We start from the raw sequence: 16,627 nt of genomic DNA, 5'->3' as shown, positions 1-16,627 counted from the left end.
CTATGACCGATTGAACAACCGATGGAGATCCAATTGTTTGTACAGATCAAGACAAATACGTTGAAAAGGACCTCGAATCCACTTTATATGTGCTTTAATTTATCATTATATTGCACGGGTGTCGACAAATCGTCTTTTAGTTGGCCAATTTTTTTACTTCATTGTGTATTTTAGAATTTCATCGTGTTGCAGGCCAATAATTTGACCTTTACATGGGAAGATACTGTACTAGTGTGATTTCAAATGATGACATTGCATTCCAATAATTCGTCCTTCATTTGGGAAGATAGTGTACATTTTATATCATTTATTTTATGCAATACATGCTTAGACAGTGTATTTTAATGAGTAAAAGTAATTTTATTACTTGTTTCAATTTATATTTTAATAAGCTACCTCCGTACCATGCGGACGCCCTCGGTGGCTTTTCGGCAGAGTTGGCATGGCATAGAGAGCGCGAGAGAGAGACAAGAAGGAGTACTATGAAAGCAAAAATTCAAATAATACTCAACTAAAATATTTATGGAAATGATGTTGCCACTCCTTTTTTTTTTTATTAACGCCACTCCTCTGTAAGTATATTTTTGCACCAAAAATATATTTGCAGGGGAGTGACGTTAACAAAAAAATGAGTTGCAAAATCAGCAACCAATATTTATTTACTACATTTCATAAGTTGCCAACATATAATTTCGTGGGAGTGGAGAGTTTAGCTTACCCTCAGGTCAAGATTGAACGGAGCACTAGACATGAGAACTACGATGGTCCAATTGACTTAACATGAGAACTACGATGGTCCAACTGCGGATCACCACCCCTTAACCATATCAAACTTAGTGATTATACTATAATGGTACGTCTTCAATGAATGGAATACTATGGGGTTTTCTTTTATTTGAGAGATAAAGGTAAAAACTATGGTGTACTAATAGTATGGGCTTTGAGAGAGAGACAGAGGGAGGGAGATAGAGGGTGTTGTAATGTGTACAATATGTTGAAGTCCCAATGGTATTAATAGGCAGAATGTTCTCAGATTTGATCAACTATATTTGTAAATACCACGTGACTCAATGGGGTCCACCCCACATGAACTTTGACAACATCCCTCCCTCTTCACAGTAGCCCCATAGTGTACTCTTGCCCTTTATGATCGATTGAATGATCGATTAAATGCCAACTCATGAGATAGGGACAAAGACGGAAGACAACAAATTTCTGGTTCCCACTTTGGCAATAATGCCCTAGATGTATTTGGACCAAAGTCTAGTCCTTTTCTTTCCTTTTGTGCAGCCAAAGTTCATAGGTTTAATTTTTATTTTTCTTTCTCCAGCAACTTGCCAATAATGGCTCTTTTCACTTTGGACATTATTGTAGTCGTGTCATACCTTTACTGTATTTACAGGCCAAAATTGGCCAAAAATGACTCTTTCCCCTATGACCAATTGATCGATCGATTCAAATTTCATCTTTTAGTTCTGTCTTGTAGTTTACATGACTCAATAATTCCACTTGTACTCAATTATGCACGGGTCAAGTTCACAATTCAATAATTCATAGTTTCATAATTACTCCCCCAACCCAAATGCCAAGTAGTATAAGTAGGGGGTCAGGGTTGTTTGTGATGAAGCAACCCATACAACCATGGCCACTTATTCTTCTCTTCAAATCCCCTTCGGAAAGTTCTTCTATTGGCTTGTGTGGGTTGTGACAATATTCATATATTTTGGTGCAAGGGTTGTTATAATCGAAATGAGAGGTTTTGGGGAATACAACAAGGGAACTAGCGGGCTTGTGATCAATCAAATAAGGTGATTGCTGCCAGCTAGTTAATGTAGATGGTGGAAAACCACCTATCCGGTTCTTGGAGTTATAGTCACGTCATGACCTAACTTTCTCAAAGGGTCCTGACTTACTTCAACCCTGGCCTATTTACTTTAGTCGTTGCATTTCACATTTTTAATAGTATTAACATAAGTGGTGTTACTGAATTGTCACGTCCGACCAAGAGTACTGTAATGAAGAAAACACTTTAATGTTACATTGTTTATGTTTTCTGTAAATTGTGCTACTCGAGTGTGGGAATAGCAGACTTGTATTTAATTAAAGATTGGCTTTTCAGCATTTTTTAGGTGACAGGGCCCAAGGCTATATTTACATGTCGTCAATTTTATATCTCAATTATATTACATTAAGCTACAAGGTATAAATTAGACATTTCACATGATAGTATATTCAGGAATTTGGGAAGAGTATAAATTCTATACGGAGGGTCCGTTTAGAATGAAATGAGCGCCAAACCAATGTAGATGGTGACAGGTAACTATTTAGCATAAGGGATCCAGTTGTCATAAAAATTCAAATAAGTTTTGTTTACAAACAACAAACAAGTAAATTTATTTCCCAACCACATATTGCACGTAAATACGAACAACATATCATTAGGCATTAGGCATTAGGCATTAGGCATTCGGCATTGCGTTCCAAACATGTGCCATATAATAATATACAAAATGGAACAACGACTATACGTAACATAACAATGCTACTTCATAACCAAAAACATCCATCAACCATACCAACTGCAAAGGCCCGCAAATTACTCAATCGATCGTAATAAAAAATATGATCACAATTGCAGCATGTAAACACCAAACCAATCCACGAGTTATAGTTTTCATGACCCGAGCGTGCTATTCGAGCATCTCAACATTTGTTTGAAGAACAACAACATGGGGTTCATTGCTCGTACTAACTTCAGCGTATTCGGATATGGGCAAACACCACCTAAAGAATTGACACCTTCCAAATTTTTTTGAACACGAAAAGTACAAGCCCCTCGCGTGTTTCGAGTTAGGCCCTACAATCCTCAAGTTACCCACATCCCACAATCATAGTTTGGTGTTGTTAGGTCATAAAGAGGATCCCAAAGATTGTCACCAACATCACCCCTGTTATTAGTGCTCGAACAAGACATTTGGGCGCTACAATTGTAAGACAAACGTATAAAAATTATTCACCAAATAAGCCCACAAGTTGGTGGAGTTACTTAATGTCGAACAACTATTGTATAATATTGAACAGCAAAGCCAAGTTTTGCTGAAAACTACCGCAAAACCATTTAACACATGTCAAATCGAATGTTCAATCGATCATAAAATATTACATTACGAAAGGCATAATAGATATACTTGACAGAAAAGAGGTAGTGTTGGCCACCAAAATGAGAAAAGAGGTTGTTTTGGCCAGACAAGGGAAAATTATTTCACCCAATAGATAACAATACGTACGTGTTTCATACCTGGTAATGAGGCTACCGTTATGCGATGTTATGCGGATGGCGGTGAAAGCCGAAAGGCTACCTGGAACTGGAAGTGTATTCTTTGAGAGAGAGAGAGAGAGAGAGAGAGAGAGAGAGAGAGGGGTATTGATAAGTGGGGTATAGATTTCAAAATTTAAATGTACGGCAGGAAAAATTTTATTTATCGGGGGAGTTTTTAGTGGGCGTAGTACAAGGGAAGTTCCCAAATGCCATTATGGCGGGACTACTAGGTGAATACTTATGTATATTAGTAACTGTTTTCTTTCTAAATCTATGATTTAATGGGATTTAATAAATACGGAGTACATATAAATATGAATCATAAATACATATGATGAATATATAATACGAAAGTTTTTTTTTTAAAATTATTATTGGTGAGCACCATTTGGTGGGAGGGTTAAATATGAGATTTACGATTCTGAACGTTCGGATGTGAGTATTGGCATGGTCATAGGTTAAAAAAAATTCCCAAATACTTTAATAAAACAATATGTACACTACACTAAATTCAAATGTACAATATAATTATTTTACATTATACTTAATAATGTGACTCCATTAAATGTTGGTCCTTAAATGTTTGTCTTCATTCGTTTCCGTCATTGCCATTGTAAAGCATTCCGACAATATTGAAAACGTTACTACGAACTTTGCAAGTCTAGTGGGGTGGTGGAAGGATTTTACATGACGAGTTTGACGATGTTAACAACATTAGGCATCTACCTATCTTTGCTAGAAAAATTTGCCATACTTACAACGCGACAATCAGTACGTGAATCAATCGTAAAGTCAAACGAAATCCCAACAAAGAGTTCCATTTAAATTTGCCCAAATTAACCACAACTACAAAAGTGGGTCTAGCACGGCACGATTCTAGATGGGTACGAAAGGGCATGGCATACCAAATGGAGTACTAATTTAAATACAAAAAATATTAATTTCTTATTTTATATTGTAAAATTTTACATTTATTTGTCGATATTTTTCTTTCCAATGAAACTCGGTTGAAGATGTAAAAAATATTTATCTTTTGCGTAGTCAGGAATTTCACTTGGTGGGGGCACCATTGAACACTTTTTGGAGTAGAAATTTCTTGTCTTTTTATTTCTTTTGATAAACCGGATGTTCAAACTAGCTTATGCCACATCGACTAATTCCAGGGCCATGAAATCAGTGGCCAACAAACTCTCCAGTGATCTCAAGGTTTATAATTTGCTATATTTTGAGTACTTACAATAAACAACAATAATGTAAAAAATTAAGTTAAAACGTAAAATTTGCTACCATGCATGTATAGATAACATATCCTTATATAAAACAAATAATTTAAAAGGGTTTGCCTAGTGGCCAAGGCTTTGAACTTAGGGGTTTGTTCATTCCTAAGGTATCAGGTTCAAAATCTCCTAGGTGCTATCAATTTCTTTGGGGTCAAGTTATAGACAACTTTGCCGTGACTTAATTGGGATCCCTGCAAATGGGCGGTGGGATGGGCCCTCAGGATTAGTCAAGGTGTGCAAAAGCTGGCCCGAACACCTGAGTTATAGAAAATGTGAAATTATTGGAAATAGTAGTGGGGGCCGTGCCCCCACTCGTCCCATGCTGCCTCCGCCACTGGGCACAACATGGCACGACCCAATTAAATAAACCTGCCACCAAGGCACATGTTTAAAAAATGGCACGACACGACATGATAAATAAACGGGCCGGCACGGCACGATAAATAAACGGACCGGCACGGCACAAAGCACAATTGGCACGGAGTAAAATGGGCCGAGCTGGCATGGCACATCTCGTTTGACACCTCTACCTTGTATATATTCTGGTACACCATTGGTTGTTCAATGAACCCAATGTCAACTGCCGTGCCAGGCAATGACATTCCGTATAACCTTGATGTGATTTCGAAAAGAATCGAGCAATTTGTGATTAGGCTTGAGCTATTTGTGAACAGGCTTGAGCTTGGATTTTAAAAACAATACACACAACTCTACTTGACTAGTTTTGGTCTATTTATTCCTAACTAGGTGGTTTCACAAACTATTTTTATGCGTATCCGTCTTCCCCATATAGCCTCCCCTACTTGGCCATGAAGCCAAAGCCTATATTGCTTTTGATTCTATACTCGACCTATTGGCTTTTCTGATCTCAACTAACGCAAATCTATTGGCAAATTCGCAATTGGGAGCGAACTTGCTCCAATTGCGAATTTGCAGAGCGAGAGTGCTCAAGAGTTCATCCATAAATATGTTCAAACTCGAAACGGTATGGTAGTGAAGATGTAATGCAAGGATTTGGCGACTTATATAAATAAAAGCCAAATAGGAGTGAAGGAAAACAATAGACCAAGCATTGCCGATATATATACATCTACATATAAATGGACCAAGCATGTTAATAGTAAGTCCCAAGACCCGATTTTTTATCAACAGTATGCATGAAATTGTTATATAGAAATACAGTCAACGCTGGTACTCTCTAAACACCAATCCAGAGAACATCACAACTTGAACCCAAATTTAAACTATCATGACACAAAATTCTACTTCCTCCTGATACGTGAAGCAAAGATGAAACTGAGATCCTAAGGATTTTGTATTATACAAAAGCGAAGCAAAAAATGGTATCATTCTTGTGCCTCCCGAAAAAGTAAAAATGGTATCAATCTTGTGCCATCCAAAAAAGTAGAGATGGTGAGCCGTGGAAGCAATTGCCAAAACCCTAGTTTTACTTCAGTACACTGCAACATAGAAGCATTTTTCTGAGAACACGCATTTTTCTGAGAACACGCAATTACCTTGTCGCCACTTAGTTTATGAATACCAACAGACAGAAGTATGCACTTCTCTATTTGAAATAACAATTTCAAAAACTGGTCTAATTGACAAGAGCGTTGACATGGGGACACCAACCAAGGCAAGCTGCCAGTAGAGAGAATATGCACTTTTCTATTTGAACTTACACTTCTAAAAAATGGTCTAATTTTCAAGCTCATTTGACAAGGAGACACAAACCCAAGCCAAGCTACAATGCTAATTTCCAGCGTTTAGAACAAGAAGTCATCGTGTATAATCATTTCTTCAAAATCCAAACATGGGTCTGTGTGTGTCTGTGTGTGTATGTGTGTCGAGATTTATTTGGAAAAGTACTCATCTCGTACAAAACTGACTGAATCCCAGATGTGCTCAGATTTGCAATTTCAGGTCAATTAGGCAGAGAAGGAACAATTCTATTTATTTTTTGTTTCTTATAGGCTATGGCGATTGAAATAGAAGAGCGGGCTTACTTGTATAAATATGCAGCAATTCCCAAGTTATACACAACAGGATGATATCAATGCAGAAGTTGCGACTGGACCTCAGCTGAAACATCACAATGCAAAAATTAAAGGCAATTAAGAACCAAGTATATGCCTCCAAATGTTAATCTCTTCCACTCTGCATATATACCTTTGTCACCGTATCCTTGAGTCTCACATTAGTATTTTTAAGGTCTGAAGTTGCCCTGTCAACCTGGAATTAAGTGTAGACAAACACATTTTAGAGCTAAAACTTCAATGAAGATTTCATGTTCAGCTTTTCTTAATAAACAAAAAGAACATGGATTTCCTTGACAAATTTTTCGAGAGATGCTAGGTGCACTACATACTTACACTACATCTTATGTGGGGCCCACTCCGGGTCCCACAAAAATATAGAAAAAATTTCATAAATTTTAAAATATCATTTTATGAGGCCTTGTAAAAAATCAACTCAAACGGATATCAGTAAGTATTATTTCTGGATTTGTCATTTTCAATGCACCATTGAAAAAAAGGAAAATTCTACTTCATTTTCTCCTTCCAGTTTCTTTGGCCTCCAAAACTGTTGGTCTGGAAGGGTATTGTGGCCTTTTTTCCCTCAACTAATGACATATCTCCTGTTGGTGGAAAGAGAATAAGCTGGTCAAAAGACAGAAGGACTAACCTTGTCATCTATTTCATCCATCAGTGGCACTTGCCTATCCAATTCCTGTCACAAGTGAAAAAAATAAAAAATTTAGACCCAACAAGATATGCAGAAGAATATTTGTGTTAATTGTACTTAGAAAGCAAACCTCATTCAAGTCATTAGCCATGTTTTTCAGTGTATCCAATCCTTCTGCTATAACATCCAACCCTTCATCCTGCATGAAGTGAGAACTATCCCAAACATGAGAATCTTCAATTTAAGAAATCTAGTAAAGATTCCAACCAATAGCACCCATTCAATTTCATCCACCATCACTTTTGTTCATTTAGATTCTGTCTACTCCAACCAGTTCTAGAAGCTGACAAAGGAGACTTAATTTTCCAAACCAGTACAAATATGGATTCAAAGGCTCACAAGGAAAACATGATCGTGCGGGGATATTAAACTGGACCCTTTCATTCATGTTAAGAAAAAGCAAAATCGTCACTAGTTTGAAAGTCAGATTGCCCCCAAAAGAAAAAGAAGTAAACGCATTTAGCACGGTCGTTGTGAAACATACTGTCCATGCATGACACAGTGGAAAAGAAGCATCTCATTCAGAGTTGGTTCACACAAAGGGAAGTTAGGATCTGCCATAGAGCTAAATAAAGCGCACACTTGCTAACTTGAATGTGTGAGGCGACAACTTTTGTGAAGGCCCCAAAACACACTAACATTTGGATTGGAAAAAAGTATATTCGGTCTCATAAAATATATATGAAGGCAAAGAACATCATTAAGGCCTCTCCATGGAAATAGACATGCAGACGCAAAGTAATAGAAGGCTAATAAAGAGAGAAAGCAACAACATAGCTCAAGTAGAGTGTAAAAACACCAGCCTGTCTCATTTTCGTCATTTCATACTCCTGCCTAAAATTGTTTGATTCCTCGGATTGTTGAAAGTACTCATTGTCAAATCTTCTATTTGATATAATCTCCAAATGATGTTACAAATAAAAAATATAGTGCCAGGAACTACTCTTGAATCAACGTTCAACACATTTCATAGCTCACTCGAAGTTGTGTTGAATCTAATTCCTGTGCTTGATGCAGAAGCTGCCCAGCCGCCAGTTTGTTGAGATCCATTACTAGTAGTGGACCCATCAGGTATAGCTTTAATCCTCTCTTTCAGCACAGAAACTAAATCAATTCGAGCCTCCAGTTCCTCTCTTGAAAGCCCTTTGACCTGAAAAAACCAATCACTATAACTGCAAATGGGCATATCTAAGGGACATAGGGTTCCTGTCCCTATCCTTTTCCCATAACCTCTTGCCCATCAATTGACGAGATGGCATTACACAACGCATGAGGCAAAGGATAAGAAAGACAAGGGGTAGGGGCCAACGGATGCATGCCCGGGGAAGTAAATTAACGCGAATAAGTACATTAAATCACTCAATGACCATATAGGCAATTAGACAAGTATTAATTCAAAATTTGAAAACTTTTCAAGAAGCTTCAAAATGATTGAGCGCAAAATAAAATTTTGAAAGAGAAGAAGCTTTCAGAATTTCACCACAACTACAGGAGGCACGATCGTTCAAAAAAAAATAGTACAATGATTTTTGCGACAAGATTTCAGAATTTCAAGGCTTTTTTGTGAGCTTAAACCCTAAACTCCCCTAGAATATATATAAAAAAAAAAGGGTCGAGCTATTTGCAACCACAAATTTTCTTTACGTAGCCTGTTTTAAAATAAAACATTTTCGGACAAAAATGCCCTTAAAAAATTGACAAAAATACCCCCAATGAAATGACGTCGTTTTTGATCATCCATCATCTTCCTTCCCCTCTTCTTCCCCAACCCACATCCCACTGTACAAAACCAGCTGTTGTTTTTCAAAATCGTATGAAACTTGATTCGGTTAAATTCTCAGATGGAGACGGAGCATAGTACTGGTTTCTCGTATCCTTGTCCAACCCAGTGGGCCTAACAGCCTCCGACACCCAGCCAAGACACGACTGCGATTGATACATTTCTGAACGAGATGTTCACGATGTTCAACCCCCGAAGACGACGATGACGAACCATAAGACGACGACGAGTTCCCTTTGTAAAAATAGTCCATCACGCATTACCATAAAGCGTGATATGTCAATCGCGCATTCACAAAATGCATTTTACGGAGCATGACGCATTCTAAAAATGTGTTTTCACCGTTCAGATATCAAAATCCGAAATTTCCCAGATTTTCATGTATTAGGATCCGAATTTTGCAAACATTTTCGAGTTTAAAAATCCTAAATTTTCTAAATTTTTCAAGAATATGTATCGACCATGTCAGCAAAAAAAAAATTGAAGGAAGTGGTGTTGCCTAGTGCAGAGGAGGCGGTGATGGCAGGTCTGGTGGTGATGGAGTGATTGGTGGTTGTGGTGATGTGGTGTGCTGGTGGTAGAGGATTGGTATTGATGTTGTTGTACATAGAAGGGAGAATAGGGGAGGAGAGAGAGAGAAAAGTAGAGGGAGAGATACAGTCCAACATCTAGGTTTGATCTTTTACTTAGATTCTCTCAATTTGAGCATCTAGGTTTCACCCAAAGTTGAGTTTTTAAGCTCTAAATCTGGCTACCACTTTGGCAGGTGGTGGAGGTGGAAATTGTGGCCGAAGACGGTGGTGATGAAGGCTACATGTGGTGGTGGTGTGGTGTTGTGTTCTGGTGATGATGGTGCATAAGGGTATTTTGGGGAGTTCATGGATTTTTGTTAGGTTGCATTTAGAAAATTGTTATAAGCTTTGTGGGTTAGGTTTAGAACAGGTTACGTTTAGGGAATTTGTGGTTGCAAATATCTCGCCCATAAAAATAAAAATAAAAAACCTAACCCCCATGTTCTCAAACCCCATCTTATAATCGTCTACGAGATAGAAAAACTAAAAGCTCCAGTAAACTAAAGCCTGATACAAAATCATTCCATAATAAATTCCATATTTTCATCTTGCTCAAAAGGAACCCAAAAACAGGGCTTCAAATGCAAAATTAACTCTATTCTTCAGAAACACATATGTAGCTAAAACACATATGTAGCTAAAACAGTCGAGAAATGACCTTTTTATGAGCTAGTTGCTGCAATTTGGGAACTTCCTCCAGCAGACGAGCCTTGATCCATCTAATCTCGGCGTTTATAGCCACGACCGTCGCCCTATTTTTCGTTGTCGCCGCAGACTCTGATTTCTGCGCATATAACCACGAAATTGAATGAGAAAATAGAAAAACACCTAAACCTAGAAAAAAAAAACACTTAGAGAGAGAGAGAGAGAGAAGGGAGGACCTGAAGGGCTTGATCGAGGTTGGACTCGAAGGCGGCGTAGAGACGAGCGAAAGCATCGTCGCCGGAGACGTTGACTTCCTTGTGCTTGTCGACGTCGTACTTTTTATATTTCTGGCATATGGCGTCCACTCTCGTGATCAAATCGATCATGCTCATCTTCTACTCTCTCTCTCTCTTTTTCTGTACATATTCTGTATGTACAGTATGTATTTACTAGCGTATACTGTGAGTTTGCTGTAGGTTTTCCAGTTACTAAAAAGTGATTGTCTTCTAGTGGCGGACCGCGAGGATGGAGGAGACGACGAAGTTTCTTCTTATTCCGTTATATTACTATAGTTTGTTTTATCTGGAGGAAGATTCTCCCCGGCCCACCCCGCCCCATCTAGCCCGTTGTCTATTGATGAGTGACATCGTTTCATTTTTAGGGTGAGTCAACTGTATTGTCTAAACAATTAGTACTGGTATTTTCGATATTGATGAGACACCGTTTCATTTTTAGGGTGAAGTGCACTCTATTGTCTAAACAATTACTACTAGCATTTTCGAGAATCCCGGTGTTTTAGTTCAAAAATACCTATTATCCATAGACCGAGAGTAAAGGGAGAGAAAACCAAATTGGCATGGCTGTTTTTTCAGTCCGATTTTTCCAATTGGACCCTTCCAATCGAGAGCCTCATGCCTAAATGGTGAGGGCAGCATCGTCTTTTCAATGGAAAGAGGTGCCAATGTTTGGCACTGTTTACGCCATTTGAAAATTACTTTAAGGGATTTTTGGACTTCTTTGTTTTTTTGTTTGTGTCCCAAATTTCAGTTCAAGTTTTTTTGGTTTTGTCTCCGGATTTTTTGCAAGGACACCCCCTCAACTATCACGTTTTTTTAACATGACCCCCCATCTTCAAAACTCGGCAAATTGACCCCCCCAACTATCAAAACTCGTCAACTTTACCCCTTCTGTCCAATTATGTTTAAAAATGTTAACTTTTTAGGGTAATTTGGATCGAAAGATTTTGAAAAATAAAATTTGAGACTAAAATGCCCTTCCCTTGCCTTGGGCGGAAAAAAGAAAGAGAACTAGCCCTTTATCTTGCTCTCTCTCCTCTCACTCATCTCTCACTCTGCCCTCTCCCTCTCTCTCTCCCTCTCTCCATCTCTGAACTCTCTCCATCTCCTCATTTCTTCCCCCCACCCAGAAACCTCCAATCCAAACCAGCCAGCCACTCATTCTCTCTCCCAACCCCATCATATTTAAAACCCAAAAACATTCAAAACCCTCAATTTGAAATACAAAAAAAAAACACAGATTTTCAACAAAAATCTCTCTGTCATCTCTCTTCTTCTTTTCTTCTCCTCTCCATCCCATCTCCTTCTCCTCTCCCATCTCCTACATAGAAACGCAAAATCCAAAACCAGAAACATGAGCAGCAGCTCTAGCACCAATTGTTCTCAGTACAAAGGAGAAGAAAGATGCATATGTGGACGTAGGGCTGTGATGCGAACATCATTGACCGTGAAAAATCTAGGAAGCAGATTCCTAGGGTGTATCAACTACAAGGTATTCCATTTTTTGCAAGAATATGCAAATGATCTTTCTTTTGTACATTTGAATAAAGAGTAATAATTGAGAACATTTTGTGTTGATTTTCAGAAACACATTGACTGCAATTTCTTTGTGTGGGTAGACCCAAAAACTTGCCCTAGAGGATTGGAATATGCCAGGAGAATGCAAGCCATAAAGATGAACTTGAGAGACAAGTTGAAAAGTTGAAGATGATGAATGATGGATTGGAAAGAGAAAAGCAAATGGTGGAAGAAGAAAATGATGCCCTTGTTGTCAAACTAGCAGACTTGACAGAGATGAATATCAACCTAACAACTACTAATGAAGCTCTACAAGCACAAATTCAAGGGAGGAAGAAGTTTGGAGCAATTTTTTTTTTTTTTTGTTGAAAATCACAATAGTGGTAGTCCTACTGTTTGTTGTCTTTGCGACTGGTGTGCTTGTGTCAAGAATTGTGAACCACTCCCCTAAGAAAAAACCTTTGTATTTGCATTGAATATGAATGTAAAACTTTGGTTGACTGTTATGAAATGAAGTGTATGAAGTGTTTAAGTTTAAACGAGGACCAGCAATCCAGCCACCTCTTTCTAAAAATAAGTGAACTATGGTATTTTACCAGAAATTACCTCTTTCTGGAAAGCAGGAGAACCGTGCCAGCCAGCAGCACTTGTCCATAAACCTAGAAAACCAAACCACATGGAAAGGTTTTGCATCACTAACACAAGCCAGAAATGCAAACAATTTGTATATGTACTGCCATATCAAACACCAAACCAAACCATGTGCTACAAACATGACAAACAAACCAAACCATGAAACAAGTTTCCATTGCCATTACCAAAAAAAAAAACATTACGTTCAATACTGACATTACAACCATTGGCAACATTCCAAGATTACACATAACCACCAAACTACTGGCAACCAACTTATTGCCATGGCAACCAAGCTAAAGTACTGGAAACCACAAAAAATATTACATTTTGTACTGGGAACCAACAAAAAGATAAAGTACTTGTTCCATTGGGTACAACAAACCCATTACACAATGGGAAATTTCATCCTAAACCATTCTCTAAACCATATTCAAATGGCAGATTTTTGTGTTGAACTTGGGGTTGAAGTTGCTCCTTGGGAGTCTAGCCTGGGGATTGGAGTTATGGCATTGTAGCACTGTCATTTCCACTACCACTGGCACATGATTCAGTAGATGAACTTGATGACTTACTCCAAAAAATTGCATTCCCTATCCTACTGGATCTCCTCCATCCCTACATTCACAGCATGTAATAAAAGCTGATAAATATGTCATGCACATCTTATAGTATGGACTATAAACTTAACTAAATCCATGAGATTACTTTAGTTTTATACCTGTGGGTTTGGTAGACCAACACTTGGGGCAACAGTTCCTGCACCTCAAAACCTTAGAATTGGTACTTTTGGCTTTTGCAATAACTGGTTCTTTACCTTTCCCATTGTTTCCACCATTTTGTTCACTTCTCTCTTTGATAACAACTCCAGGAAGTGTTCCACATCTTCCTCTTCCAATTTCTCTACCTCCAACCACCATTTGTCCTTTCTTTGCAGCAGGGTCACCACCTCTACCAGTCCCTCCAACCACCATTGTGCCACCTCTACTAGTTTTTTGTGCACCACCTCCTCTACCACCAACCTTTCCTCTCCCTCCTCTACCCCTTGTTCCTTTTCCTCTTCCTCCACTAGCAGTCTTCCCTCCTCTTGCTCCCCTACCACTCCCAGCGTTGCTGTCTTTTTCCCTTCCATTAGTCGTGCATGGAACCAGTCAGCTTTCCTCTACAATTATCATTTCCTCTACCATTATCATTTCCAAGTCCTCTGCCATTGCCATTTCCGATCCAAAAAAGATGGTATACATTTGACACAAGGAAACAAAATAAATAAATAAATAAATACCAATGGTGAATAAGTGATTTAAGCTCTTACTTGTTCAAGAGTTATGTTTGTTGGTTTTTGAGGACATGTCCTGGAATTGTGGCCTGCTTGCAAATTCTACATTTGAGGCATGTGTAATACTTCTTCACTCCTTTTAAAGGACCTCCTATTGGATTCTTTGGTTCATCAGGGTCTTTCCTCCTATTCTTTTTTGGTCTACCACTCTTGACCTAAAAAGAGGAGGTTGTATAGGTTCTAAGTCCTTATGAACCCACATTGTTTGGTTAGGAATTGGCTTGATGGTGAAGTCATATGTCTTGGCAAAAGTAGTAATATGGAAGCACTCATCAACAAAGTCTTCAGGAATAGATTTATCAGTAATGATTACTGCCATTCCATGTTGACATGGTATCCCACACACATCCCATTTCCTGGATGTGCAGGTTCTCTTATTTAAGTCCACAACAAATGTCCTGAGTACAGTTAATACTTCATAAATCTTGTCACCACTGTAAATAACCTGACATTACCCCATCAACTTGCAAGTTTTCTCAACCCTTTTCCTAATCCTTGGACATAAGGTACCCTCCCAGCCCATGCACATTTGCCTCCTAATGTGCAACCTTCTCATGAGATACCTTATAATACTTTTCAACATGGTTAGAATTGGTTCATCCCTTGCATCTTTGATTGCTTGATTGAAAGCCTCACTAGTGTTGTTGTCCATTCTATTGCATTTTGACCTTAATCCATACATGCACCTAGCCCATGTCTTAGGGTCTTCACTCATCAAGTACTCATATGCACCCTCATCAATTTCTTTAATGGCATTCATATGGTACTTAATCTCTTAAACTGTGTACACTAATGCTGCCTTCCACATTATGTCTTTCCATTCTTTACCCTTATACACTTTTGAGAAATTTGAGAACATATGCCTAACGCAATACCTATGTTCAACATTAGGGTAGAACTCTGCAAATGTTTGTGTCAAGCCCTAAGTGAAAAAAATAAAATAAAAACAGATGTTCAGTAAACATAAACAAAAAACAAGATTGCAGTTATTTAAGTAAGAAAATGCAGTAATTACAAACAAAGTACCTTCTGCCTATCAGAGACAAAGCACCACCCTCTTTCTGCTGGATCTCCTATCATATTTACAAGCAACCCCATGAACCAAGTCCAGTTAGCTTTTGTTTCAGACTCCACAACAACAAATGCTAAAGGAAACATCTGATTGTTGGCATCTCTTGCAACTGCATGCATCAATTGGCCTCCAAAGGGACCTTTCAAAAAATAGGCATCTAACCCAATTATATGTCTGCAACCTGATAGAAATCCCCTCAATTGTCCATCATAACTTATGAAAATCCTCTCAAACACTGGCCCTACCTCTGGCAAGGATTCTGTATCCACCTTAATCTTAGCAGTACTACTTGGATTCTGAATTCTAACCATCTCACAATAATCCCACAACTTGGCATACTGCCCTCTATGATCTCCCCTTATCAGTTCCAGTACCTTTCTTTTTGCCCTGTACACTTTGTGCTCTGAAACATTCAACAACCATTCCGTCCCTAACAGTTTTGTTCATTGAATTGATATTAGTCTTAGGGGCATCACTAAGTTTTGCTCAGTACCTTTGGGAAAGCCAAGATGAGGTTGCATCATTATTAGTGTACTTCCAGGTACATGAATGTTGTTGATCTATCTTTTTTATTTGGAAAGATCTCTCTTCATACATGGGAGAGGCATGAAGTCTAAAACCACAATCATGTGCACACTTTACAGTCACCATCCTAAACTCATTCTTTAAAAATTTGAATTCATAGCTCTCTTTTATGTGGTATTCCCTCAATAATTTCCTAAAAGTTACCACATTAGGAAATTTCATCCCTTCTATTAATTGAGGTTTGTTCATGTAACTCTCTTTGAACTCAGGAAAAATAGGCCTCCCATTTTCATCAAACTCATGTGTAATGTTGTCATCATCACTGTCAGAACTACCATCATTTTCTTGTTCACCTAAACTCCTAAGTAAGCTTTTCCCTAAACCTACCAAGGGAATACTTTCCTCTTATTCCTCATCAGAAGACTCCTCTGCCCCACTAAAAGAGGCAGTGGAAGTAGAGCTATCATCATAGGGCAACCACTCAGTGTCTAAGCTATCATCATCATCCATTTCACCAGTTTTATTTGCATCCACACGTTCAACTCCAACTCTTACTCCTACTTCTCCATCTTGATCACCACCTCCCTGTCCTTCTCATTCTCCTATTCCTACTTCTCCATCTTCATCACCACCTCCCTGTCCTTCTCCTTCTACTACTTGTTGGTCACCTCTCAACTCAGTTATGTAACCTTGGTCTACACCTATCACCTCCTCATCCTCTGAATCAACCACGTTAGGACAGTCAACATAAATATCAATAGAGAAATACTTAATACCATTCAACAAATGTGCTGCAAACATGTTAATCATATCATCATGATTTCTCAATGCAACAAACCCATTGTTGATGTTAGGTAGTGTATAATACACACTAATGTTATCTTCTTGAACTGTATATCCTATCCC

General features: G+C 38.4%; 1 protein-coding gene and 1 pseudogene across 1 annotated transcript; both read right to left on the bottom strand.

The window, feature by feature from the left end:
- Nucleotides 1-6,601: 6,601 nt before the first annotated feature.
- Nucleotides 6,602-10,863, bottom strand: LOC131336018 (syntaxin-71-like; annotated as a pseudogene).
- Nucleotides 10,864-14,899: 4,036 nt separating this feature from the next.
- On the bottom strand, nt 14,900-16,231 carry LOC131330357 (uncharacterized). The gene is made up of 4 exons (XM_058363911.1): nt 16,159-16,231; nt 15,690-16,104; nt 15,151-15,583; nt 14,900-15,046 (listed from the first exon to the last, which is right to left on the bottom strand). Exons 1-4 carry the CDS (start codon nt 16,229-16,231, stop codon nt 14,900-14,902), a joined length of 1,068 nt encoding a protein of 355 aa, XP_058219894.1.
- Nucleotides 16,232-16,627: the final 396 nt, after the last annotated feature.

This window comes from Rhododendron vialii, chromosome 1a (genome assembly GCF_030253575.1).
Source record: "Rhododendron vialii isolate Sample 1 chromosome 1a, ASM3025357v1".
In the NCBI taxonomy this organism is placed as follows: Eukaryota; Viridiplantae; Streptophyta; class Magnoliopsida; order Ericales; family Ericaceae; genus Rhododendron; species Rhododendron vialii.
Note: the sequence above shows the minus strand (reverse complement) of the source record. Positions and strands in the feature narration are given on the sequence as shown.

Excerpts from the sequence above, each read along its gene's own strand:
- LOC131330357 (XM_058363911.1), bottom strand. The coding sequence starts at position 16,231 with ATGGATGATGATGATAGCTTAGACACTGAGTGGTTGCCCTATGATGAT. Across the intron at positions 15,584-15,689 it reads TCATCTTGGCTTTCCCAAAG|GGCAAAAAGAAAGGTACTGG; the intron begins GTACTGAGCAAA and ends CAAAGTGTACAG. Across the intron at positions 15,047-15,150 it reads TTGTCTCTGATAGGCAGAAG|GGCTTGACACAAACATTTGC; the intron begins GTACTTTGTTTG and ends TTTTTCACTTAG.